This window comes from Athene noctua, chromosome 6 (assembly GCF_965140245.1).
Source record: "Athene noctua chromosome 6, bAthNoc1.hap1.1, whole genome shotgun sequence".
Lineage (NCBI taxonomy): Eukaryota > Metazoa > Chordata > Aves > Strigiformes > Strigidae > Athene > Athene noctua.
Window position 1 is genome coordinate 38,783,913 of NC_134042.1, and position 25,340 is coordinate 38,809,252.

At 44.4% G+C, this 25,340-nt stretch overlaps 1 protein-coding gene across 4 annotated transcripts in view; it reads right to left on the reverse strand.

Moving 5' to 3' along the window:
- The window catches only part of BCL11B (BCL11 transcription factor B), a 91,599-nt gene that overhangs the window by 46,419 nt on the left and 19,840 nt on the right, over positions 1-25,340 (reverse strand). For 2 of the 4 annotated variants that reach the window (XM_074909282.1, XM_074909284.1), the window contains exon 3: positions 3,307-3,522. The exons of the other annotated variants lie outside the window; for them this stretch is intronic. In XM_074909282.1, the coding sequence (XP_074765383.1) occupies positions 3,307-3,522 (216 nt within the window). The remainder of the gene's footprint in view (positions 1-3,306; positions 3,523-25,340) is intronic. 4 annotated transcript variants of the gene reach the window in all.

Genomic DNA, 25,340 nt, shown 5'->3' on the forward strand with positions numbered 1-25,340 from the left:
CATAATTACGTCTCTCAACAATCATTTGCATGTCTCTGTTATGCAAAAAAACCTGTGTGTGTTTTACAGTTACTCTGAGCAGTTGCAATTCATTGAAATGAAATAAAAAGCAGGCTCAAAAAAGCACCCTAATCTGGCAAGGGGTAAAGCAAAATGAATGCTTTGCCCATTTATATTTTAGATCCAAGCTACACAACCCTGTGAATTTCATGACTCTATTCCAACTTCTAATTAAATAGGCACTAAAAACATTTAAACGGGAGAACCCAATTCAACAGACAGAAGCCTCTGAGGGAAAAAATAAATAAATAAAGAGACTGAGAGAGAGATTGTTCCATTGGCACATTATTTTTTTAAATCACACGGAAAACATAGACCTTTACTTGCAAATTCTTCACCCTGTGGTGCCTTAACACAGAGAACAGAACAAAGACAGAGGGGACCACGACCAGCACTGACCAAGTGACACGGTGGACACCCAAGCAGACTTCCCAGCACCATTTACTGTGATAGAAACTACCACCAGCAGCTCGTTTTCTAAAGATTGCAAACAGCCCTGAATGAAGCAGTACAACTTTCCCTGTGCACAACTGAACGCTACTCAGCATTCTGGGTGATCGCTCTTATCTAGGTTGGAGATTTCTAAATGTAGGTTTCATACGTGTGTACCCCAAATCCCACTAGCAGCCAGAAGTTTAGATTTTCCAGCACAAAACTGCTGGGACTATTGAGGGCTCAATTTGTGAGTGCCCAGCAGAGATCTGGGAGTACCTGCAACTTCAAGCCTTCAGAGTTGAAGCCTGTTTGAGAATTGCACGGAAAAACTTCAGGTCCTGAATTAAATGAATGCTGAAAAACAGGAAAGGTAAGAAATGAGGAGGAGGAGGAGAGGCGGGAACTGCTGATGGCTTTTGTTCAAAGAAGGAAACAATTCCTCAGAAGCAAGAACAGGGCTGACAGAATAAAAGGCTAATCAAGTCAAAGAGACAAGCAGATCTCTAAAGCTGGAACAAGTGACTGTTGCAAATGTCTGTATTTTAAAAGAGGGCACAATGCAGAGATCATCACTGGATTATTAGTCAACACAAAGAACTCACTTTTCTTTCATTTCCACAAGACATTCTGGGGGCTAGAAAGATCCCACAACCCTTGTCACGGGGTTTAAACCATGCCCAGGCTCATATACAGTGAATACTATGGGAGTTAAGAAAGGGTTAAGTGGACGTAATCTGCTTTTTTGAGGGAAGAAAATGTTTCTTTCAAGCAGAACTTGACCAACTACTGTCATAAACATGTAGCATGCACTTTGATATAACCTATTCTCTAAGTGCTGCAGACTGCAGCAGTAATTACAGGAAGCCATGATAACAGGTCTCTCTCCACAGACCTGGCATCGCTCTCCCAGCAAACAGGCAATTCGGAAAACGCACAGCGCACAACTCCAAAGTGAGAACTCAAAGTACACAAAGTACAAAAGCCTCGCCTTCCCACATTCTTTAATAAGTTATTCCTTCCTTCCTTTTCTATTTTTAGTTGTACTTGCTTCCCTCCCCACTAGCTGCTGGCATCAGAAGCAACAGGGAAGCAGGGCATCCAGTTCACTGTTACAATTACCTGCCTACCAAAGGCACCTGCGTGCATACTGCACCAGTGAAGACAGAGAACAGCAAACATGAGATCAGCTCCAGTTTGGTTTACTGGTTACAGAAAGGAGGGAAGTGGGAAGGCAGGGGAGCTATCCGATTTTCTGATCCAGCGCTTGCCATTCGGAAGAGCCCATCTCTACAACCACCTCAGTCCAGTTAGTCAATCTGCTGAGGCTGATGAAACAGAGCCTGATTAAAACAGCATCCCCCCCACGCTGTGTACAGCAGCTCAGATCAGAAATCTGACCAAAACCCCTGGATGCACTGACTGCACTGCACCACACAGCACATTGCTGTAAGCCCAGTGCCTGCACCTTGGTGCAAGCAGCTGGGTGCAGGCTGAGCCTCTCTCATGCAGCACAGGGAGCCTTCCTCACACATCTTGAGCTTCACCCAGGGTCAAAACAGGACCCTGTGGAGTGCTCTCAGCCTCCTCCCAAAAATACTTTATCTTTCAGGACTGAGGATTCCAGGATGCAAATTTAAATTCCTTGCAAAACTTTTTGTTTCGCTTTATTGCAACAATGAGAGATGCACAGGAACATTCCCATGAGGTATAGTGTACTGCAGCCAGGTGGTACCACTGCTTGTGGAAGGAAAAAGCTGAGCGCAGCAAAGTTTTGTCAGCTTCAAGGGGACATGAGGAGCCATTTCCCAACGACTTTACTCCTGACAGTCGTGCTGTCTCTCTAAATCCTCTGGTTCTCACATTACTTATCCAGAATCATTCTGGGAACTCCCTATTAAAACTCCACACACGTTAGCATGAATGAGGGCTGCAGGGTTTGGCCCACCACAGTGAGACTCCATAAACGCTTGCGGATTTTGCCACAGCTGTATTTTCTTTTAAGCCCTCCCCATTTTCACCTCTCCAGCCTGCAGTTCACCATAGGCCCAATCTTGCAACTGAGCCATGCTCGGAAACACCCACTGATTTCAAAGAGATCACTGGGTCTGAAATTATGGGGTCTGGCGACAATATGTCCATGTCCTCTTTGGCTAGCTCGGTGTGCCCTCATTTCCACATCACTTTCCCCTCCTTGCGGTGACAAAAGTCAGGCATCCAAAAGGAATAAAGGAAAAGAAAAGCTGACGGGGGAGAGGCGAGGGACGTGTGTGGCAAGTTACCAAGGAGCTTTTTCTCAAAGCAGGGGAGAAAACGGCATGGAGCACATACATCCTGTGTGCACACGGACGCGGAGGAGAACCTTTAATATGAATGACTGGGGAGGGAGGGAAGGAGGGAAAAAAAAGAAGGGGGAAAAAAAAACCCTCAGATGTTAAATGTTATCCAATTAATTTTAAAATAAACAGCCAGAGAGATGAAATCTTGATACTGGGGTATCACATTCTGTGAGGAGTCTCAGACATTTGTTCACAGTGTGGCACAAACAGCCTGGCAGTGGCCACTGGTGACAGCTGAAGGTGGGTAGACAGGAGGGGAGGGATGGGGAAGTGGAGTGAGCACATGCCCTTTCCCACTCCCCATCCTTCACCAGGGTGGAAGGGGAAGGAAGAAGGGGAGAGGGGTGGTTTAGGGCATCTTCTCTGGCTTCCCCACATGACCCAGTGAAGGCAGCTCTCCCACAGCAAAGACGACATCACTTGGCAGCACTACTGACCTTCAGATAGCAACAAAAAAAAAAAATGTTTCTATTACCTGACAACTGACAATGACATCCAAATGTGCCTGACGTCTCAGTCTGAATCTCAGTCTGAGTCCCGCCAACTGAGACTGCACGTGCACCACAGCAGGGCAGGCTAAGGCAGGGCGGGAGGGAGGCCAGTGCGCGGAGAGGTGACGTGATCACGGATGTGTGAGGGTGGGAGGAGGCAGCTATGGGAGCCCCCGGCAGGTTTGCAGGCCTGGACGGCCCTGGAGAAAAAACAATAGAAAAAACTGTCAGTCGGATCTAAGTTTGAAGGGACAGAGGAGGCATTATCAGGGGAAACAGGCGAGGTGGGGGCTGGCTGCCTAACACACCACACACTTGGTCTGAACCCCTCTCTGGGTACAGCTGAGGCTGGCAGGCTCGCACTGGGCGCGGGAAGACCAAGAAGAGACTTGGGGGATCTGCGAACCCAGGCTGGGGGCCCGAGGGGGCACAGAGAGGGTAGAAGTGGTGGGAATGGCCCGCCCTGGCATGGAGCAGAGCCGGAGGCAGCAGACGGTGCCACCAGCACTTGCTCAGGGACTGAATCAAAAGGGGGATTATTGTTTTACGGCTGTGTTAATGCATTGAGCTGACACAAAACTGGGCAGGCTTTCTGCTGAGCTGCCGCTGAAGCGGGCTCCACACACCAGCCTGGACAAAGTGCAGTGACTTAGAGCTCAAATGGCTTCAGCGAGGTGCCAGGAGCCGAGCTCCCAGAAGGAAGCGTTGGCGGCCACTGCACTGCCTTCCTGCTTGAGCTGCAGCCAGTTGTGCATTTTGCATGCCCCCATTATGCAGGCTGCTTTCCTACCAAGCCTGCAAAGAAGGGAGCAACATTTTTTCTGGTAGCTAAAAGATGATATTGTAACCTCCAACAGTACTATTTATTTTTAACCCCTCTAGGAATCACCTGACATTGAAAAGCTGTATTTAAGAGTTTTCTCCTGCTCCGATGGAAATGCTCGCTCCTCCTGGCACTAGTCCAAACTGAGCTCCGCAGCTTTGGAAAAACTAAGATGCAAGTCTTAAATATCGGTATACACCTGCACAAATACAGACAATGCACAAATATACATACACGCACACATGCAGAATCAGGTATGAGTCACATTTTTGGCTGGTGAGAATTAGCAGAGTTTAAAGGGAAGGTGAGTGAATGGTACCGCTTTACATCTACTGAGAAACCCACCCAATTCATTTAAAAATACGCCTGCTACTTAATTATTAAATAAAGGGTAGCTACTAATCAAGGGCAGTTTCTAAATGAAGATATGTGGTGGAGTGGTCGCCATTAAAAAGCTGGCATTTGCCAACAGTTACCACACAGTGGTAGATCAGAAACCACAGTTTCCCCCGTATTTAGATCAGGAAATATGTGTGTTAATTGTGGGGTATCTTCTGGCAAATGTTCTATTTTTTTAATGGTGACAATTCTGGCTGTGCATGCATGTGCGCCTTTGCAGATACATGCAAACACTATGGCAGGAAGAAGAAATATTTATCTGTGTTCTCTTCAACCCTAGAAAAAACAACACTTTCTAAAGGAGCCTACACTGTGGCAGCAAGGAGAAATATTTATCCATGCTCTCTCCAACCCTAAAAAAGCAGCATTTTCCAAGGGAGTCTCTCCACCACGAGAGTCCCAATTCGGAAACTAGGCCTGCATGTTGATCTGACAGCTACACATGTGAGGCAAACGGGGATACTTCATCCTTGGCACAGCATCCAGTGCTCCAGTCTGCAAGGACTGCATTTGATTTTGTCGTTTATCTTAAATGGCTAAGAGACCACCAGTGCAAAACATTTGTGTGAAGCTTTTGCCAAAACCACAAGTGAAGAGTCTAAATTCCCTGTGTAAATACTTGAGCTTCAAGCATCAAGGATAAAATTTCTGCTCTTTTGTGAGGACTGGTTTTAAATAGAAGCCATCTCTGTGGCTCATGGGATGAGGAAGGATTTTTTTTATTTTGGGGGCTCAGTTGCTTGGCTTTTGTAACTGTTTGATCTCCCTGGAAATACTACACAAGCAGGTAATGATAACTACTATCCAGATTGTACCTATGTTGCATTTTAGGCATGTGGAAACTGATGTCAGACACAAATTTCTATGTGTGTCTCATCACACAGAGGAACTATGTGAAGCCCACCAAGGGCACCATGAACCACAACTGCATGAGGTTTTAATGTGGAGGTGCACAGGTCTTAGCACACAACACTACCCTCAGAGCAACAGCCTCCTCTCTAGTCCTGGTGGGCCCCACTCATCCATTGGGAATAAATTTGGTACTATCTGCACAGCCCTGAGGCATCAAAGAAGATGCTAAGAGCTCACCAAGTGGGTACAGGGAAGCCCTCCATGCTCTTATCCAATACATCTCCTGTAGTGAATTAAGGTTTCAAATAGGAGTTTTCTAACCATCTGGGCAAAGGGATCCTGTAAGGGCCTTCCAACAGAGGTACTGGGAGCAAGCCAGCAACCCACTTTTACAAGATACCTAACAAATTTGCAGGAAAGATTGTATGAACCAGTTGTCAGTGAATGGATGGAACTGAACATGTCACTCAGAATGTCTTTTCGCTGTCCTTTGGTGTATATATGAGAAAATCTAAGAAGTGTTAACCTAGTGTCAGGAAGGAAAGGGTTGGTAAGGGAGAAGAAGAATGGACAAAGAGACACTCTGGCAGATACTCAGGGAGTCCCGCCACCACTCCTGAATCCAGCGCTAAAAGACAAAGATTGTGGGGCTGCCAGACAAGGAGGCTGAGTCTGCTCTTACAAGCAAAGTCAAACCAAGTGATTCCTCCACCTCTTTGCCAGCACTTTAGGATCTCCTTCTTTGTCACAAATCAGGACAGTGTTCTATAGAATCAGATCAAGTGGCAAATCATGAAGAGGGAAATCGTGTCTACTGGTCTCAAGGAAAGGCATGGAGTCCTCTGTCTTTAGGTACACGACACTCATAACACTGGTGCTCAGAAATGCTCAGCTTGTGTTTCCTAGGAACATGTCCATGTTTTACGTCTCCAGCTCTTCTTCTGTGGGATTTTTCCCTATAAGTGCTCTATTTAAAGCTGAAAATGAAGACAGGGGGCTCTACCGTTCTTCAATTTAATTGCTACAGGTGATGGAAAAACACGAACAAACAGATAAAAAGATAAACAGGTATAGGTAGATAGACAGATGGTATCCTAAGGTGGTGCTGAGAGTTTCCACACAGCACCAGGAGAGGGAGGGAAGCCAGTCTCTGGAATTCTGTGGCCAATCGACCACATCATGTTGCACACAGGTTTCGAAAAGAAAACACTCCTGCGCGTCCCTGACTGCCACAAAGGGTACAGCCACAACCGGCACTAAGTGAAAGCAGACCTCAGGAACTGCGATGCAATCTTAGAGACAAAAACTTGATCCAGCTGGGGTGAGAGGGCACACACATGCAGCTCTGTGTCTCTCGGACATCACTGACACAATGTGTGAGGCTCAATTTTTCTCTTGGGTCAGCACTGGAAAATCATTCACCTGCACTGCAGATCTCAATTATATATTCTGCATTCATTCTGCACAGATGTGAGGGGAGTTTTGCATGTAGCATGAGTGTGAAACATGCACAGGGACTGTCACCGTGTAAATGAAAGATCTGCATTGCTGATGGTAAAGGACCATTTTGTCCTCATGCTTTAAACAGACTTGGCATACACTCAAGTGACTGTACACGGCAGTAGCTCACAGGTTATGTTGACTCCCAGGCACTGCTAAGAGTAATTTTTTTTCTCTCTGCTATTTTTAAACTTGCAAAGAAGAAAATAAGGTAAATTGGACATGACCCCAGAAGATGGAAGTGAGCATAAGAGCCTAGATGAACATGACAAAAGCCACAATCAAGGCATAAATTGCATCCTTTTGTCGTCCCTCTCCCTGAGCCTAGGCATGACTGGCCATATGATACAGTATATGTAAAACACCATGCTCCTCTGGCACATCTGCAGAAAAGTCCCTGAGCAAAGCACAAAGATGGAGCCGCAAGCAGCATTCACAACATCCCACCTCAGTGTGGTTCAGACCAGGGGACTGATATTAATTTAAGGGATCTTGCTTTATGCCTTGCGTTGCATGTAAATGCAGCCATGCATAGCTGTGTAACTGGTGCGTGCCCAGGGGTGTTGTGTGCTTCTCTGGGTGGGTGCCGGGGTGTGTATCTGTGCACAGGCAGACAGGCAGGTGCACAGGTAGACATGTAAGCCACTTAACAGGGCACAAACCAAGTTTTTCTGTGTGTCTCTCTGTGCCTGTCTGGTGATGGAAAATCAATCAATAGCTGGTTAGAGACTAGAGCTCAGTTCCATTATTAAAAACCTCTCTTTCAATAAAAAGAAAAACATCTGTTCAAACAGTGTATGGGTACAAATTCAGAGTGCAGGCTACAGCCTCATCCCTGCCCTGTGCTTGTCATGTTCAGGGAGAATACTGCAGATGTTTTGAGATGGGTTTTACATGTACCATTGCAGCAGCCTTGAACAGACACATCCAGAAGTAAAAGACAGATCTATTCACTGATCTTTCCAACAGAATTTTTTCCAAGCTTTTCCTAAAATAAGTTGTCTCATCTGTATTACACCCTCTCATACGGACTGTGCCCACCTGATATTATTATCTTTCTACCATATCTTTTTACACAGACACCAACAGGGTTGATGAAACAAACATACACAAGCACACACGTGTACATACACAGAGTGTGCAGAGACACAGAGGCACAACCATTTCCAACAGCAGCTAGCAGAGCAATGCATGCACACCGTGTAAGTGAAGGGCACACACAGCATCCCCCAGGAAAGGCAGAAGGACTCAGTGGTACAGGCAGACACACTATTACACACACTCACGCACAGAGTCCGGCGCTCAGACAGACACACCTGCACACCGGCCTTTACTTCTTCCCCCAGCACACCCACAGTGGTTTTGGAGCAGTTCCCCCGCACCGACTTATGATGCTAAGACTAAAACTTTGCTCAAGCTGGAAATGGAAAGGCTGCACTGGGGAAAGAAGGAGGGCAGGGAAGAAATTTCTTGTTATATTTTGCTCAGGGATTTTTTTTTTTTTTGGCAGACAAGGATTCCCTTTGAATTAATACATTTCTCTCTCCCAAGAATTTCGAATGATAATGCATAAATGAGTCATAGATCAAGAACAGCGACGTGGTGAGCAAGAAGGAGAAAGAGTGTGAGTGAGGGGCACTGGCACAGAAATTTGACAGTACCCCAACTCCCCCCCTTCCTCCCCCCATGCCAAGACATTAATTCTCACAAGTCGGAGAAAATTACTATGCATGAATGCAAAAAGCATGATCAGGAGTAATTAACATGGCTTCATATGCAAATTTTATTAATGCAGAAGTACAAAGTCATTATGCAAATGAAACTTACGTCAACTCTCTTGACAAATATTCATCTCTAAAGCTCAAGTTTCTCCCTTCTAATTTTTTTTCTTTTTAATTTTTTGGTGTAAAACCAAAAAAAAAAAAAAAAAAGTGACGAGGACTGTTTGACAAGTTTGCAAAGTTGTTTTTCAACCGGAGAAATTTATTCTTGCATTGTTGATATTTTTTTTGTTGTTGTTGTTGGCAGGTACACGACAGCTCATGGAGGAGAGCGGGAGGATGGGGGACGCGGGCTACCAGCAGCAGGCAGCCAATCAAAACGCCAGCGGCTGTAATGAGCGCGATTGATGACTGTTTGGCTTTACTGCAGGGTAATGAACTAGAATCCAGTCTGAGGAGGAAAAAAATATGAATATTCATGAAGCTGTGCTCCTGCCTTTGATGATTAAAGAAATTTTTAATATTCAAATAAGCGCTTGCCAAGTGATTAACAAAGAACAAGCACGCAGGAATATGGAAATGGAGCTGTGGAAGATTTGGGAGTCACAGTCTGTGCAGAAAAGACAGCACAAAATTTCATAAACAAGATAGGCAGATAACCCAATTCAAATCTGAGCAAATAAAGGGGGAAAAAATCCCGTTCCTTTTCATCAGTTTGGATATTGTATCAGTCATTTTATTTTAGAGTGCGAAGGAGAATAAAAGCAACCTATGCAAGAAGATGGGGAGAAAAATCCAAACCCTGAGAAACCCAATCCAGCAATTACAAAGTAAGAATCCTGGGTTAGAAACTGATAGGAAAATGATGGCTAAGTCCATCGTCTGCTGTGGGCTATTGCTTTTCAAAAGCAGGAGCCTGCCTGATGCTGAGAGCCTACCGGCTACTGAGAACCACCAACTTGTAAACGACACGCAGGAGTCAAAAGTATCCCGAAATAACCAAGACCAGACCCTGCCGTTAAATCTCTTTCCTCGGCTAGAGGGTGTACTGTGGGGCTTAACCACTGTCTGGGAAGGGAGGGAGAGAGTGCAACAGAAAGAAGAAATATTGCCAGGGAAAAAAAGGAAAAAAAAAAAACAAAAACAAAGTGCAAAAGAAGGGTGCAAGGAAGTCTCAGCTGCCCACCCAGGTAATCAGTTGGTAAGAAATGTGTTTTCCGTGTGTGAGCCAGAAAGGTCCTCCACTCCCCACAGGTTTCTGAACAAGGATACAAAAATCCAGCCACGTTACAAAATGTCTGATAAGTTCAGGCTCTCACAGTTTAATAGCTTCACTAAGGATTCACACTGAAGCACATAATAACAATATTAGCTGCTAAAATGACTTTGCAGTTAAAATACATCTAATTAGTAGTCAGTGCTATCTTTTTTTTTCTTTTTCTTCTTTTTTTGAGAAACAGTTAACTTCAGGGCTACCGTATGCCAGAATGAAATGTGGTTGAGTTCTTTCTGTTACTCAAAAGCCAGAGTTAGGATGTTTTCAAACTCATAGGGCACTGGAAAACCGACTCACCTTCTTTGTTATTAGATCCTGGGATTTCACAGGCCTGTTTGGCTTTTCTGAAGATCTTTAAAACCTCTGGTTAATTATTTCCTATTTTAAAATCTAAAAAAAACATAGGCTAGGTGCCATTTAATAATTAGCTGGTGTCTTCAGAATGTAACATTCCAAGTCTAATTTAAAATAATAATAATAATAATAATAACCGCATGAGAACAATGCTACAAAATGCACAAAACGGCCATGACCAGAACCTTCAGAGCTGCCGTGAAAACACATCATGGAGCTAACGGGATTTTTCCCCCTATATCTGCTCCAGTTTTGGAGATATAAAAATACCCACTACTCATGTACCACAGGGAAGAAAAAGGAAAAAGAAAAGGAGAAGGGAAGAGAAGGAGAGAGAGAAAAAAAAAAAAAAACAAAACAACAACAACAAAAAAAACAAACATCTAAACATAAGTAAAGATAAGGTTAAACAACATGCAGGGGTATTGCTGTGAGTCTTTCCTCTGAATAGTGCCAAGACCTTTCGAAGATGCCTGTTGTCTCTAGGTGCATGTGGGCGGGTGAAGTGTGGTATTACATAACACACAGGCGGCAGCGGCTATGCACAACCGTACTGATTAGAACGCTTGACTGTGAAACTCAGCTCTCCATTTCCTGGGCTGTTCAAAGCTCGTGTCAGACCCTTGAACACCATAAATGTTACCCTTTGTCTATGAGATTTCTTGGCTTTATTTTAAACAATGAATCTTCTTTTTTAATTACAGAGAAGTAACTACCAGCTCATACAGTTGGTTGCTTTGAAGCCCTTCTTAAATGGCAGTTGAGTTCTACCATATAAATGTGAATACTTAATATTTATGCCACATTTTCTTCCTTTCTTTAAAAGCAACCCATTTACATATTTCTGGAGAATAATGATACTTCAGCAGGGCAGGTGAACATACATTTCAGCATATAGAGTCAATGGGAAAAAGTATTAAGAGTCAATATTGTAAAAATCAGCCTCTAAATTTAAGTGGCTTGAATTGAGCATGCAGCTGTGGTTGCCTGTCAGTAGTTAGATACTGTAATAATAATAATAACAACAACAACAATAATAATAATAATATGCCTTTCATTTCTCTAGTGCCTTCCACGCAAAGATCTGGAAGCACTTTACAAAGATAAATAAACTGAGCTTGGAACACCCCGTGTGGTTAATAAATATCCTAATATAACTAAATATCCTGTTTTGAGCATGCAACTCTTCTCACTACATAAAAATCCACATTTTAGGTTGTCCACATATTTGTGCATGGCATTTTGAGGCTCACACATCGAGGGCAGGCTGTGGAGATTTTTACTTACCTAGGAGACCATGTGGATTGCCAGAAGTAGCCCACACTATGCCTGCAAGATTGCTTATGCCATGCCAAAACCTGTCTTTTATGAAATGGGGGTGTGGGTTGTCACTGGACCCACTTCGGGGCGAGGGTGGGAGGCCCACAGGAGTATCCAGGTGCCGCACAACTGTGTCGGTAGCATCCCTATGAGCCAGGTCCCTGTGGGGGCTCCTGTAGGACCACCCATTCCCCCTCCCACCTGATGCTCATTCAAATCCGCTCCTGGCCCCTTGTCTGTGCTTTGAACACGAAGCTAAGCGAGAAACTGAAATATCTTGGCTCACCCTGATTAAACACACAAGAAAAAGGACTCTCGCCCACCCCAAGGCTGCATTCATCACCTCCTCCCACCATGCCCTCTACACACCCCACTGACACAAGGATTTGCCCCAGGAGGACAGTACCCCTCTGCTATGAGAGCAACCAGGAGCAAGAGCAGGGGAAATAAGGGCAGGATTGGGCCCAAAACATCATAAGGCATAAGTAAATACAGCATAAAACCAGACATGATACAACAGAGGAAACCAGGGAATTTTCTCATCTCAGGAAGGTGGTCTTACAGACAGGGCTCTGGTCTTGGAAGGGGGCCAGGACGCACATCCCAGGGCACAAACCACCCAGGCTATGGCACGTCCTCTCCCAGAGCTCAGCTTTCGCCTTCCCACCCTCTCTGCCTGTCTGGTCTGTTCAGTCCCAACACGCTTCCAAGCAGAGTCCAGCTCTCGCTCCAGGGGTGCAGAGTGCCTAACACAATGCTGCCCTGATCTGAGCTGCAATGTCCAGAAGCTACTGCAATAAACTAACGAATAACAATAATCACCCTGATTTGTGGAGTTTGTTTTCCAAAAGGCATAAAGGGTTGACAATAAACAGTTCATCAATTTTCCCAAGTTTGTTCCCCAACTCTTGTAATTAAGTCCTGGGGAGTTTCAACGGTTGTAAAAATCCTTGTGGGGATTAAAATTTTTAGTCCTGATTATACCGTGAATATTTCTATATACCAGCAAATATTCCTGATGTAATTGAAACATATAACCACCCCAACAGACGATTGCAGCAATTTAACAGGCCCTGGAATTAATAAAGGAACTCAGTGGATGGAAAGAACTCTTTCCAAAGGGCAAAATAATATATACAGGCAGCTAGAGAAATACCACTACAAATAATCTGAGGGTTTGACCACAAGAGTATGGTCAAGAGGCTAAAATGAAGTGGCCAGTGAAGAGCCCCAGGAGTCAGTAACACTCATGGACTTCTACTCTGCCTTGGCTATTCGGGACTGAGCTCTGCTCACACCAGCACACACTGTACCGCACACACCTATCCTCAGGCAGAATGGGGCCTCTGGAAAAGACAACAGCAGGATTTGCTGTTTGGGTAAGTATCTCTTCCTTGCTCTAAAGTCTGCCTCTTACTAGTATTTTCAAATTCCTTGCTCTAAAGTTTGCCTCATACTAGTATTTTCAAATTTTTTCCCTATCCCACATTTTAATTAAAAATAAAAATAAAAGTGGTAAAATTAGGCAGGACAAGGTTTTAGCAGCTCTTCAGCTGTTTGGTAGCAAAAACCAATTCCTGCAAGGTGGGGGGAACCGGGGGAATGAGAAGCAGATGAAGTCACTCTGCCCCTCTGTGCCTCAGTCTCCCCATCTGTGAAAATCAGCTAATAACATCCACCTGATTTAGTTAAATGTCCTGGAAACTAAAAAGACTCTGTAACAGCAATATATAAAGCAGCAGCACTGTTAACTGGTTCACTGCTGGAAATGCAAAGGAGGGCCATCAGGTGATGTCAATGTCCCTGCAAAGCACAGATGGACAAACCTAATACGTATAGACAATTAGCTTTGGGAGAGAATCACAGCTCCTGGTTTTTTGGATCACCCCTTACCAAAAGTATTGTAAGCACAGGAACTTTATAATATAGTGCCGAATTTCAATGTGAGAAATAGTCTACCTGCCTAGTGTGAATGCATAAGTTACACTTCAAGTAATATAGCAGTTCTTTGGGGGGGTCCCATTAACGTGCACATTTATAATTTGCAAAATAAAAAAAAAAAAAAAGCACAGTCACACTCAGCAGAGCATTTCACTAACACCAAGCAAACTTAAACAAGCAAGCAATCATAGAGGGGGAAAAAGCAACAGAGATTTTTAAAATTAGGATTCCCTTTGAGTTTTGGATTTCTCAGGAGAAAACCAATCCAGCTGCATGTGTACAAGCAGGCCCAAGTCTGATAACTGAATCTGTCAAATTAAATGAGCAGAGCAATCAACTGGAGATGGCAAAACAATCCACCAAACAAGGGGAAACCTCAGGATCTAAAGCTTCAGTCCTTAATTTACTGGACATCAGCACAACTGAGTAAATAATGTTCTCTGAATGGAAAAGAGGCTAGAAAATTAACTAGCTTTTAAATAATGAAAGAAAGCAGACAAATAAAGCAGCAACCAGGAATCTAGTTCAGACTATAATGTAAATTTAAAAAGGGAAATAATAAACCAAGGTTTCATTTGCACAAGGAAGCATGCTGTGAACCTACACCCCATCCTGCTACTAAATAACACAAAAGTTTCACCCAAAGACTTGGATCCAAGCAAAATTTGGCCAGTTGCAAGTGCTAATTAGACAGGATAACCCAGCCCTACACCAGGAGAGGTAAAATGCAAGTACTGTACAGAAAGAAGCCCTTACTCCTTTCAGTATCAGACAAGACAGAGCAAAACCAACTGCAAGAAACCAATAACTATTCTGCGTTCAGGACACTTTTTCTGAGGTATATTTTTTCTGGACCAGATTTCCCCATAACTCGCAATTCACTCATTTATTTGTACAGAATAGCATCTTTCTCCATAAGATAACAGACACAAAAAGGGGTTTTATTTTCAGGTCTGCTTCCAATGGAAGCTGAAGTTGACTACCCAGGAAAGTGTGTTTAAAACCAAACAAAAAAAATCTATACATAAAACCAAAGATGCTCACAAACCAAGGTGAAGCAAAAGAATTCCTTCAAACATCCATGGTCAGGATGAGTAAGCAATATTAAAATCATACTTATCACCCCAGTAAAATAACGGCTAGTGGGTTTTTGTTTTGTTTCTGATGAAAATGTCGGTATACTCAAACAGCAGCTTACTGCATTATATCACAGTCTAACCAAATCTTTCTATAACCTCTTGCATTACAAGCAAAACCTCTAAAATGTCACCGACTAAAAAACTGAACTAGCCTGTAATTAGTTTCAACAAAGTAGTCCTTTTAACCCTAATTTTCGAGATGTAGATGGCATTTCCGAAGTGAGCATTATGAACCTTCCTTAAGGACAAGTGGAATCAAATTGTAAAATCGTAAGCAGCGATCTAGTAGTTCTTCCTCTAAGCAAGCCTTTTATTTCCCTGGAATAAATTCAAATCCAGTCTTCAGTCTCTTAATAGGTGATCAGAGAAAATATGCATGCACACCTAAACCGCTACAACAAACCTTATTTTTTAAATAACACTTCAATCACTAATATAATAAAGACTGTTGTTACACGTTAGCACTGGTATCATTACTCCTTATGATTCAATATTCTAATGACTGGCTGTAACAGAGGTTTATGTTCTGCCGAGGTTTATACCACTATTTAATGTAATTAAGCAAACTGGCAGCCAATGCCTCTATGGAAATATCATTTCTATCGCAGAGTATTCCCTCTAGAAATTCAGAGGAATCATAACATACAAACTTTGATTCTGTTTATTTTTTCCCCTGTTCTGAAACTGATCTGGCATTTCTTGGACTTAGTAGAAGGAGGAATTAATTTGGCTTCTGTAGACATGTTATTATTGACAATACTAATAATCTATGACAAATGGGCCATCCCCACTCCCCTCTTTGAGCAGGCATCGCAGCCTGCAACATCACTTTGCAAAACCCCAGAGCTGGACTCTCCTCATGCCGGGAGGCCTGTGAGTGTCACAGCAATGGGGTTTTAAGTAAGCCATTAAAATGCTAATATTCAGCACGGGCCAGATCCCTGTTACCACTGAAAGCAGAACTAAAGCTCCTCTGGAGACAGGATAAGGCCCTTCCAATGTGATCAAAGAGTAAATACATGCAAAGCTCTGATGGGAAAAAGGATCTTTTTTCTAATTTTAAAACCAAACAGGGAGAGTCCACCAGGCTCGTAATCCATGTTACAGTCACATCTGGGATAACAGTGGTAAGGAGGATGGGTCCAGGCTAAAAAGTTGCCACCTGAGGTCAAAGAGGAGCGCTTGATAACCAGGATTGCATCAAAATGGACTTAGTTACCTTTTGGGCTACACCTCCCTCCACTCGATGCAGCTCTTCTGACAACAGCAGATGTGCCATACATATGTATGTATATATGTACACGCATATATATCTGTGCATGGCTTTGTGACATCTGCCCCACCTTGCAAAGGAAGCTCAGACCCTTCGGCAGCCCTCCCTCAAGCAAGAGGTTTATGGGGGTGCCCAGGAGCGCAGGGTCAGGAGCAGAATTCAGACCCAAAACCAGAGTTCACTCGCTGCCTGCAACAGCAGAGCTCATGAACTGACTTAGTTAAAATAAAGGCTTAGTTACCTCTTCCTCCCAGCTGTAAAGCTCTCTGTAGAGGGAAAAAAAATTGTTAAAACAAATCCCACACCCATTTGTGGGGGGGAACGGGACAAGGAATGATAACAAGAAAGAGAAAATGTCTGTTTCCTATTATTGCTATCTCCAGTGCTTTCACCTCCACAAACAGTTTAAAGGAGGGCTTCTGGAACAGAAGTTTAACTTTCCTTAATCTTGGCTCTTAAACTGCCAGGATCTGATTACATTTTCTCCTTCTCCAGATTTTAATACTTTTCTTTTATATCCCAATATGGGGGGGGGAAGGAAGGAGGAGAATCTCAGTGTCACTGTAAGAAAGAAGTCACCGGGTTTTGCGATCCAGCAGCTTCCTTGGCAGAGGGAACTGCTGGTTGGCATAATCCACTCGTTTGACAAAACTACTATTTCTGGGCACAGGCTCAAAAACAGGTAGGAAGCAAATGCTGAGAAATAAGGAAGTAAAAACAGCCAACAGATTTTTCACTACCAAGAACGCCAAGAGTAAACATGATTTATTTAGCTGTGTTTAACATGTCTCTTCTGCACTAGACTGCAGAAATCTGCTTGCATTTAGAGCAGGAGGAGGAGGAGGCGGGGGGAGGGGATGAAAAGGGAATCCATTACGGCGCTCCGCTGGTACTTTCTGAATTGTTCAGTCACACAGTTTTATTGAGTACAAGTATTTTCTAGCCCAAAATATATTCATGTGTCAGAAGAAAGCAGCACTAATCTGCTGTTAATTAACAAGCTGCTGCTAACAAAAGATGAAGGACCCAATTCATACAAACAATATTTACGTGGGTGTCGCATGATTTTGTCACAGATCTTTTCTTTTCTCTCCCCCCACCCTCTCCCCCTGCCTCCTCCTCTTCCTCAACACCCAGTTGTGGGGATGCAGCACAGAGGAGTCCTGGCTTTTCTCGGGACCAGCACCTACAGTGGAGATGAGGGCACCCAGCCTTGTCACAACCCAGCCAAACTCAGACAGGATCTCACCCGAGGCACTCAGTGCCGGAGCTCCCATCTCCCCGCGTGTGGAAGGGCCCTATCACATGCTTGCAAGGGAAATTTCCTTAGATCCTTATTCAATTACGAGGCAGAAGCCATCTTCTGGCACTGTGCCCACGGTGGCAATGTTGCCGAGGCTCTGGGAAGTGGCACGAAGCCTCCCATCCTCCATCCATTCTCATCAGCGGCGCGCGGGCTGCAAGAGGGGACAGGCGAGATCGCCACCCTTCCTGGTGCCCTGCCTGTGATTTTGCATTTGTTTAATGAAACCTTTTTGCCGAGGAGTGTGGTGAGAGGGGGAACATGCTAACAGCACAGAGGCCCAGAGGGATTTGGGCTTGTTCAAAAATACCAATGAATGCACAAAAGGGTAGGCCTGTGAGCAGTGAACCAGAGGGCAGGCTCTCCCAGCCACAGCCCCGCTGCTGTCACCCGCTCCCTGCTGTCATTTTGGGCAGTAGCACTTGCAGCCTCATCCAGAGGGGTGCTGAGCACAGCAGGCTGCCTCGAGCCCTTGCCGGACGCAGCCGAGCACTTTTGAAAATCAAGCCATTCACATCTTTTCTGCCTCATCTGAGAAATGAGAGTGCCTATCTGCATATCTCCTGTGGGCGGTTTAAAGCTGGTGCTGACAAAAAGATGGGATGGTTAAAACCGACAGCAAAGAGTGCTAAGAATTCCTAGACTTGCTCCACTCCCGGGAACAAAGGTGGAATTGCAGGGTTGGAGAAAGGGCTGATGGTCTTCTGCACTTTATCCATCCAACCACAGAGACCTGCCCTAAAGGGTTATGGGGGACGGGGTTAGGGCTCTGCTCAGCACTGCCATCACACAACCAGGGCTGGGAGAAGTGTACGGACCGGAGGGTGGGAAACGGAGGTATTTAAGCATGATTTTAGAAGCGCCAGGGTTCTCCCATAATGGCATGCTGGGGTGTTATTTCTGCTAGCACAGTGATCTGCACAGCCTAGTTAGTGTCTCGCCCCAAAGGCCACAGTTTCCTTGGTAAGACACAAACTCCACTGGGCATGCGCACATCTGCCTTTCTAGGTTTTCTCTCTGTACTCTTAGCCAGTTCCCAAAACATGGGTTTTTCACTGCAAAATTCACAGCCACCCACACAGCACATCCCCCGGGGCACCCTCACCAGCACCCAGCCCCACTTGCTGGCCACAGCTCTCCCCCCACCACTGGGCTCTGCCCTGGCAGGAGCCTCCAAGAGGGACCAGCCCTGAATGCAAACTAGCACCAAGTCTTCCCCACATCTTTCCCTCTTTGTGCACGTCCAGAGCCACCTTTGCCATTTCCAGACCAGCATTTTAACAAAGTCCTGGCCTGGGCTTTTTCGAAGATCTATTTTTTAATATTTTTTTTTTGTTATCAGTAATATTTGAAACAGACATTTACCATTTGAAAAGCAAAGCGAACACATTTAAACAAGTGTCTTAAAAGAGCTAATGAAAGAGAAAAAGATCCATCTGTATTGTATTCTCCACTCACTATCACTAAAAAAATAAACCTTTCCAGACAGCAGGGAAGTCTCACAACAATGAAATCAATAGGAGTTCCCAAGCTTCCCCTGGAGGGATGAGGACAACCCCACCGCCAGTGAATCACCCCACCCAGGTAACTAATGCCTGCTGCAAGCTGCCGGTCACCCAGCACAAACCTCAGCCTGAGCAGCCCCAAGGCTCTAGCGCTAACAGAGACCTCATCAACTCAGCTCATCAGTCCTTCCAAAACGAGCAGATGTTTTTGCTAGGGGTCTCTGACAGACACCACTGCATCCATAACCTCCCCCTGCTTAAATATTTCTAATGAATGTTAATTGTCAGATAGGGAGCATTGAGGATTGACGGTGTTTTCCTTCACCCTCAGAGCAGACATTGTAAGGATGAGACCAGTCGAACACAATGCACTGTCAAAAGCACCCCAACCTGAAGGATGGCTGCTTCTCGTGGCCAGTGTACTAGTGCTGCTAACAGAAAACTACCTTGTGCATCCCCTTCAAGAAACAGCTTCAATCGGGTATCCTCGATCAGCCTCAAAATCAAAAGTAAAGGGCATCATCTTAAATTATGAACTTTGCACAATGAGGATAGCGTCCTTCAGTGGAGCCTGAGGGGGCTGAAGTGGGGGCTCAGAAGTTTTTTTAGAGGATTTTGGGGATTATTATTTTAACTTCTTTCCACAAAAAGGCCCTGTACCATAAACATTAATCAAACACTATATTCTGCCTTTTAGTCTTGAACAATTATGAGTACAGTTTTGTGATCTTTAGCCATATTTACTGATACTCAAAGGCAGATTCTATCTTGTTAGATTGTTATAAATGGGACCCCAGGGAATCAGCACACAGGCGGAGGCAGATGTGAGAGAGCCTTCTCTGAGCTGGGATGTGCTTCAGTTTTCTACTGCTGAAATTACAAATGTTGTGGAGGAAAAAACAACTTTAGATTCCTCTGCCAGATCATTACAAAGAGCTGTCCGTAGACTGAAAAAAAAAAAAAAGTTCAGTTTTGCTGAACTTAAGATTTTTCAAGGTTAACTGTTAAATTTCAAAGTGTGGTTTACATGTGCTGGCCACTTGTATGCACAAAAGTTTCAGAGACAGAAACAGAAAAGGTTTCTGGTTATAAACCATTAAAGAAAGAAACCCACAAATTCTATCTCATTCTCTCTTAGTTAAATATATTGTTTCTGCTCCAGACCTGTTTCATAATACCATAAAATAGAGGCATGTTTCCGACACTCTATTTGAGAAGCTGTCACATTAAAGGTAAACTTTTAATCTGCTATAGACAAACAGCACACATTTTTATTTCCAGAGTAACAGCTCTGGAGAAATGTTTAAACAAGAATTTAAGAGCTTTGTAGTAAAGCCACATATAGGGGTCTCAGACAGCTACCGGGTTTGAGCTTCTTTTCTTTGTTGTTTTCCTTTTTTAATTCTTTAAATAACCTACTCAGAAGTAGACTTCTAGGAGCAGAGTAACCAAGATGCACGGTGAAGTGAACCTCTAGGCTTGCTTTTATTTCTAGTTAATAAAAAATAAATGTTTAAACTGAAACTCGGGCCTGAATTTCTAGCTATTCATCCCTATCTTTTTATTTTCTTGGGACTCACAATCCAATACTTTTAAGAAGTTAATTGCGTCACAATTAGTAACACATTAGTCCTCCGAAATTTTTAATAGCAACCCAGGTTTTTCCCCAAGGCACTTAAAAATGGCAGGCTCAGCTATAGTCTCCTTTTTTTAAAAACTCCCATGCACTTTCTTCTTTAAAAACCTCCCACATGCATTTCACTTGGTCTGAAAATACCAGCACAGATCTTAATCCTGCCAACGCTTACAGACATGCTTAACTTTCTGCACATCAGTAATGCCACTGACTGCGAGAGGACCGTTGGCGTACCTACAGCTCCGCACAGGCTAAGGATGAAATCCTGCCTTCACTAAAGCCAATGGCAAAACCCCCATTGACGTCAATAAGGTTATGGTTTGACATCCACTTTGTTGCAGGATTGGGACCATCCTCATTTCAAGGTACTTTCCCAAACTCTTTTTTGCGATTTTTTTTTCTCCTTTTTTCTTCCTGCTGTTTCTCCCCCTCACCTCCCACACTCACTCTTGTGGGGCCTCATATTGAGACCACTTGAAGACTTCTGCCTTTCAAATCCCTCGGCGAGGGAAACCCCCTCGCTGAGACAGGAAACATCCTTTGCAGGTAAAGCTGAAAGAAACTATTTTGCCCCGCTGCGTGCGTTTGAGTAAACTAATTAAAACCTGGGAACTTGGGTTCCAAACGATGCCAAGAAGCAATCGTTAATATGAGCTGAAGTGGAATGGGAAGCTCCAGACGTTTAAAATTAGCTGTAGGGGAAAAAAAAAAAAAAAAAGCAAGAAAAAAAAAAAAAGCAGAGGGATAGGATTTTCTGTAATTTTAACATAAAGCTCACATGGTGCAGAGCTTGGACTGCATGGAGTTAAAATTAATTTAGGGGCTTGCTCTACAGTGAAGGGGGAAAGCGCTGCTGAAAAGCAGGGGAGGGGGAAGCAGCAGCAGCCGGCTCGGAAGCGCTGCAGCGCTGTGAAGAGCAGGCAGAAGTGAGCAAACCAGCTGAACCGCTTGCAGAATTAATCAGTAACAAAGAGGCTGGAGCTGTTGGCGGGCTTCAGCCCTTGAACCTGGACTCTGCTCTATAAATTTCAACTTGGAATGGCTCTCTACTTGTTGAAAGACAGGTTGGCTCTGGGCCAAGCCATAGGGGGAAAAAAAAAAGAAAAGGCCAAAAAAAAAAAAAATTCCTTCTTGCTCAGGAAAACTTCCCTTAGTTTCTAACTCTTTTTATGAGCTAGTAATAGGCCACTCTAGAAAACGGGAAACGAAAAGCCGGCATTGAAAGGAAAAAATGAGCTGGGAGTTGGTTTAATAAAGAAAATAAAACAAGTAGGTGCTAAATTCAAATCTGGATTTTGCTTGCGCACAAGTACATCAGCTATAATAAAAGACTTCAGAGCACTTCAATAATTCAGAGGAGACTTTTACAGTTACGTTAGCTGGCTACAGGTTTGACTCTGAAAATAATAAATGTCTTAAAAGAAGAAGAGAGCTGTTTAATCCCTGTCTGCAGTCTCGTCTCGTTCTCTCCCCCCCCCCCCCACTCCACCTTGTCTAAATGACCATTACAAAAGCAGCGTGGTACAAAAACCATGTACAACTATCATTTATTCAGCAGTATCTCTTTACTTTCTTATTTTCCTCCTCTTCAAACAGAAGTGTGCAGGAGAACCAACGCTCTCCTCATTGCCAAGGCAATTTCAGCCACAAATATCTTGCTGCTGAGGTGCTTTCTCAGCGTGAGCAGAAAAGGAGCGGGCTGAGGCAGAATGAGGGGCTGGAGTGTGGAGGGGGGGGACCTGTCAAAGTGGGAAGAAAGAAGGCAAACATCTATTCAGAGGCCAGACATGCTGAGCAAGGTCAGCTGCCGAGACACAGTCCCTTGCAGCAGCTATGCAATTACATCCAAAGTCTGCACAGCACCGAGAGTCCCACAGCCTGCATGCAAGGGCTGGACCGGAGGATCTACGCAGCTGGAAGTAGGTGTATAATGATTTTAATTGCTCTTCCGAGGTGCTAAAGGGTAGATGAGATGCTCTTTAGCTAGAGCAGAGGGCTGATGCACTTATACCATTTGCAAGAATATGTGCAGATAAAGTACCGTAATGAGAGAGTGGAGAGAGAAGTATGGCAAGTGCCAGCCATGACCAAAAGGTGAAATAAAATATTGAAAAAAAATTGCAGCCTAATCAGAGCATGGAGGACAGGCATATAGAGTCTCTTCACCAAAAGTGGCTGTTAAGGTAAATTAGATTAATCACTCCCACGTCCCTTCCTCCTCAAACTCCCCTGTTTTTAATGAAGGGGCTTACTCCCATAAGGCTGAACACCGTCGAAGGCTGCTGGACATTTAAAGTTATATACTTAACACGCCTGCAACAGATACGCATCCTGTACTTCCACTTTACAAGAAAACTGGGATCTGCAACTTGATAGGTCTTTTCCATCTGCAGCTTTTATGACCTTGCTGAGGGACCAGCGAGCAGTGTCCCTCTTTTCTTGCTCAAGAAATATGCTAGCAAATGACAGAAGAAAGAGCGAGTTTAAGAGCTCTTGGGCTTAACAGTGGTTTGTGATGATCGCACTCGAATCTTTCTGCAAAGGCATACATGCAAAGAGGAAAAAACAACCGCTAAGTAACCACTTCACATCTGCCATTAAGATTATTAAACTCCTTACAAGCGGTATCTACCCCACATTCCCCACTACACACAAACATACACACACCCCCAAGCTCTGCAACATGGCAACTAGGAGCCAAGACAGCTCTCCTCTCCCCGCTGCAGCAACCACATTTGTTCCTGTTAAGGGGTTAACGATTCGTTTCCACTACTTCTCTCGAGAAAACCTACAATGAAAACATTGGCTCACGAAAGCGTTCTCACTGCCAGAATGCCACAGCGCGAGTGAAAAGTCCGTTTTGTTTTCATTACATCTCTGGGATTTCCGGCTTAACTCCTGAGCTTAGACACCAAATCCCTAGATACCCCACCCACCCACTTTTTCTTCTTCTTTTTTTTTTTTTTTTTTTTATAACATTTCTACTGCACAGCCCACCGATTACCATTTGGAGGGTGGGAGGGAATGGGGAGAAGGAATCATGCTGAAAAGGATGCTCTCCTTGAAACGAGTACACGCGTCTCCCAAGCCGAGAGCTACCCAGTTTCTCCGGGCTTCCAGGGTTGTCTGCCGAGAAACACAGTTTTATTTCTATACCTGGCCTCTCTCCTCTAGTTCTCACCCTCCAGGCTCCCATCTTCCCACTCGGCCACCGAAGCCAGCGCTGAAACTCAGCCCCAAATCTATGCCCTTTGAAGTTATGTGACATGACACAGAAATCCAAGCCTTTCTTGTACAAAAAGTATGATTACTTCACAGGGTTTTTTCCTCCAGTTATGATAGAAAAATGTTCCAATCTCCAAAAAACCCTAGGAAAGTTCAACCTTTATGTCACAGCCGATTTGGTCACTGTGTGTATAAGCAGCACAGTTCAAACACGAGCTGAGAAAGAAAAACAATCTATGGAAAAGACATGAAGGGAGGGAGGCAGCCTCATGCTATAGCAGCACTTCTGTCCTGCTGAAGCAAAGGAAGCGTTTCTGTGCCTTTATGTATTTATTCACCGTCGGAGAGGAACGGCAACTTTTTCTATCTATATGGGAGTTTTTCTGGTTTATAGTACTTCCATGCAACCAGCCTTCCTTTGGCTACATCTCATTGCAAAATTCCCCTGCAAGTGCACACAAAGTCCTTTATTGCCATCAGTACTCCACTGAGCACAAGCCTATTGCTATTAGTCACATCCACAGAAATGCCAACGCAGTCTACAGGACAGTTGGGCACTACTTTTACTTTGCTCCTAACAGTTGCTCACAAAGTTGTCAAGAAAAATGAGTAATGACTGGCTGACCAGTGCCTTTTCAACATTTACCATTAGTGTGGTCTAAAAAAAATCTGCCAGTCTTTCCATGCTAATAATGAGATACACAGTTTCTGTTCTCCCACACAAGGCCCAAGTAATTTCACAAGAGGGCCCAAGTAGAGGCTAAAAACCACTTTGCTGAGTGACATTTTGACTGGGCTTTACGTCTGAGTATGTCCAGATTCCTTCCACTGAGTTAAAAGAGGTTAATGGCAGTGCCAAGCTGGTGCAAACAAGCAAGTTTTGCTCTTAAAGAGTGAATCCTAATACACATCCACCCCAGAGCAAGAAGACTGGCCACGTGAACTGAATGACCTTCTTAAATCCCCTCTCATCAGCCTGCAAAATGGCACTTCTGTCGAAAAGGTTTTACCTAGCATTGTCACACATAAAACTGAAGACGACTATGACTAAAAGAGATTAGAGAGAGAAAAAAAATAACAGCAGCGAGCTCCTGTTTCTCAGTTCAGCACCCCATGCATTTGGGGACAGGTCTCCACTTGTGCCACCCCATCAATCTGGCATAACACCACCAGTTTCAGGGGAGTTACCCCACATGAAACTGGGGTGGAGCAGGGAAAGCTGGACCCCTCACCACCCCTCCACCACCAGCATCTGCCATCCCAGCCTTGTGCAAGTCCAGCTAACCACACACAGGGCGCAGAAAATAACTCTGAAAAACAGGATGGTGAGAGGAACAAAACAAAAACCTAAAACGGGCAGGGAGAATCAAGGGCATAATGTTCCTCAGCTGTTTTTTTAGTCTGCTTTTTAAAACTTGGTGCGATTAATTTCACACTTGACTCTCGGGGTTGCTGGGAAAGCCTCGGTGCCTGGCGGGGCCAGACCCCAGGCAGGTCACGGCTGGGGGCAAGCTAAGATGGTGGCAGGGATTGGGTGGCTTGTAGCCCCTGGCCCAGGCTGAGCAAAGGGCGGTAGAACCCGGCCGCACGGGTGTGGTGGAGTTCAAGCAAGGGGAAGAAAGGGTTTCGTAACTGGCAGGTTTCTCACCTTTAACTCTTGCCGGAATTAGCAGGGTGCTTACCCGTGCCTTGGCAGGAGATGCTGTGCAGTGCCAAGCAGCCACAGCCCTGCCATCCCTCAGTGCCAAGTG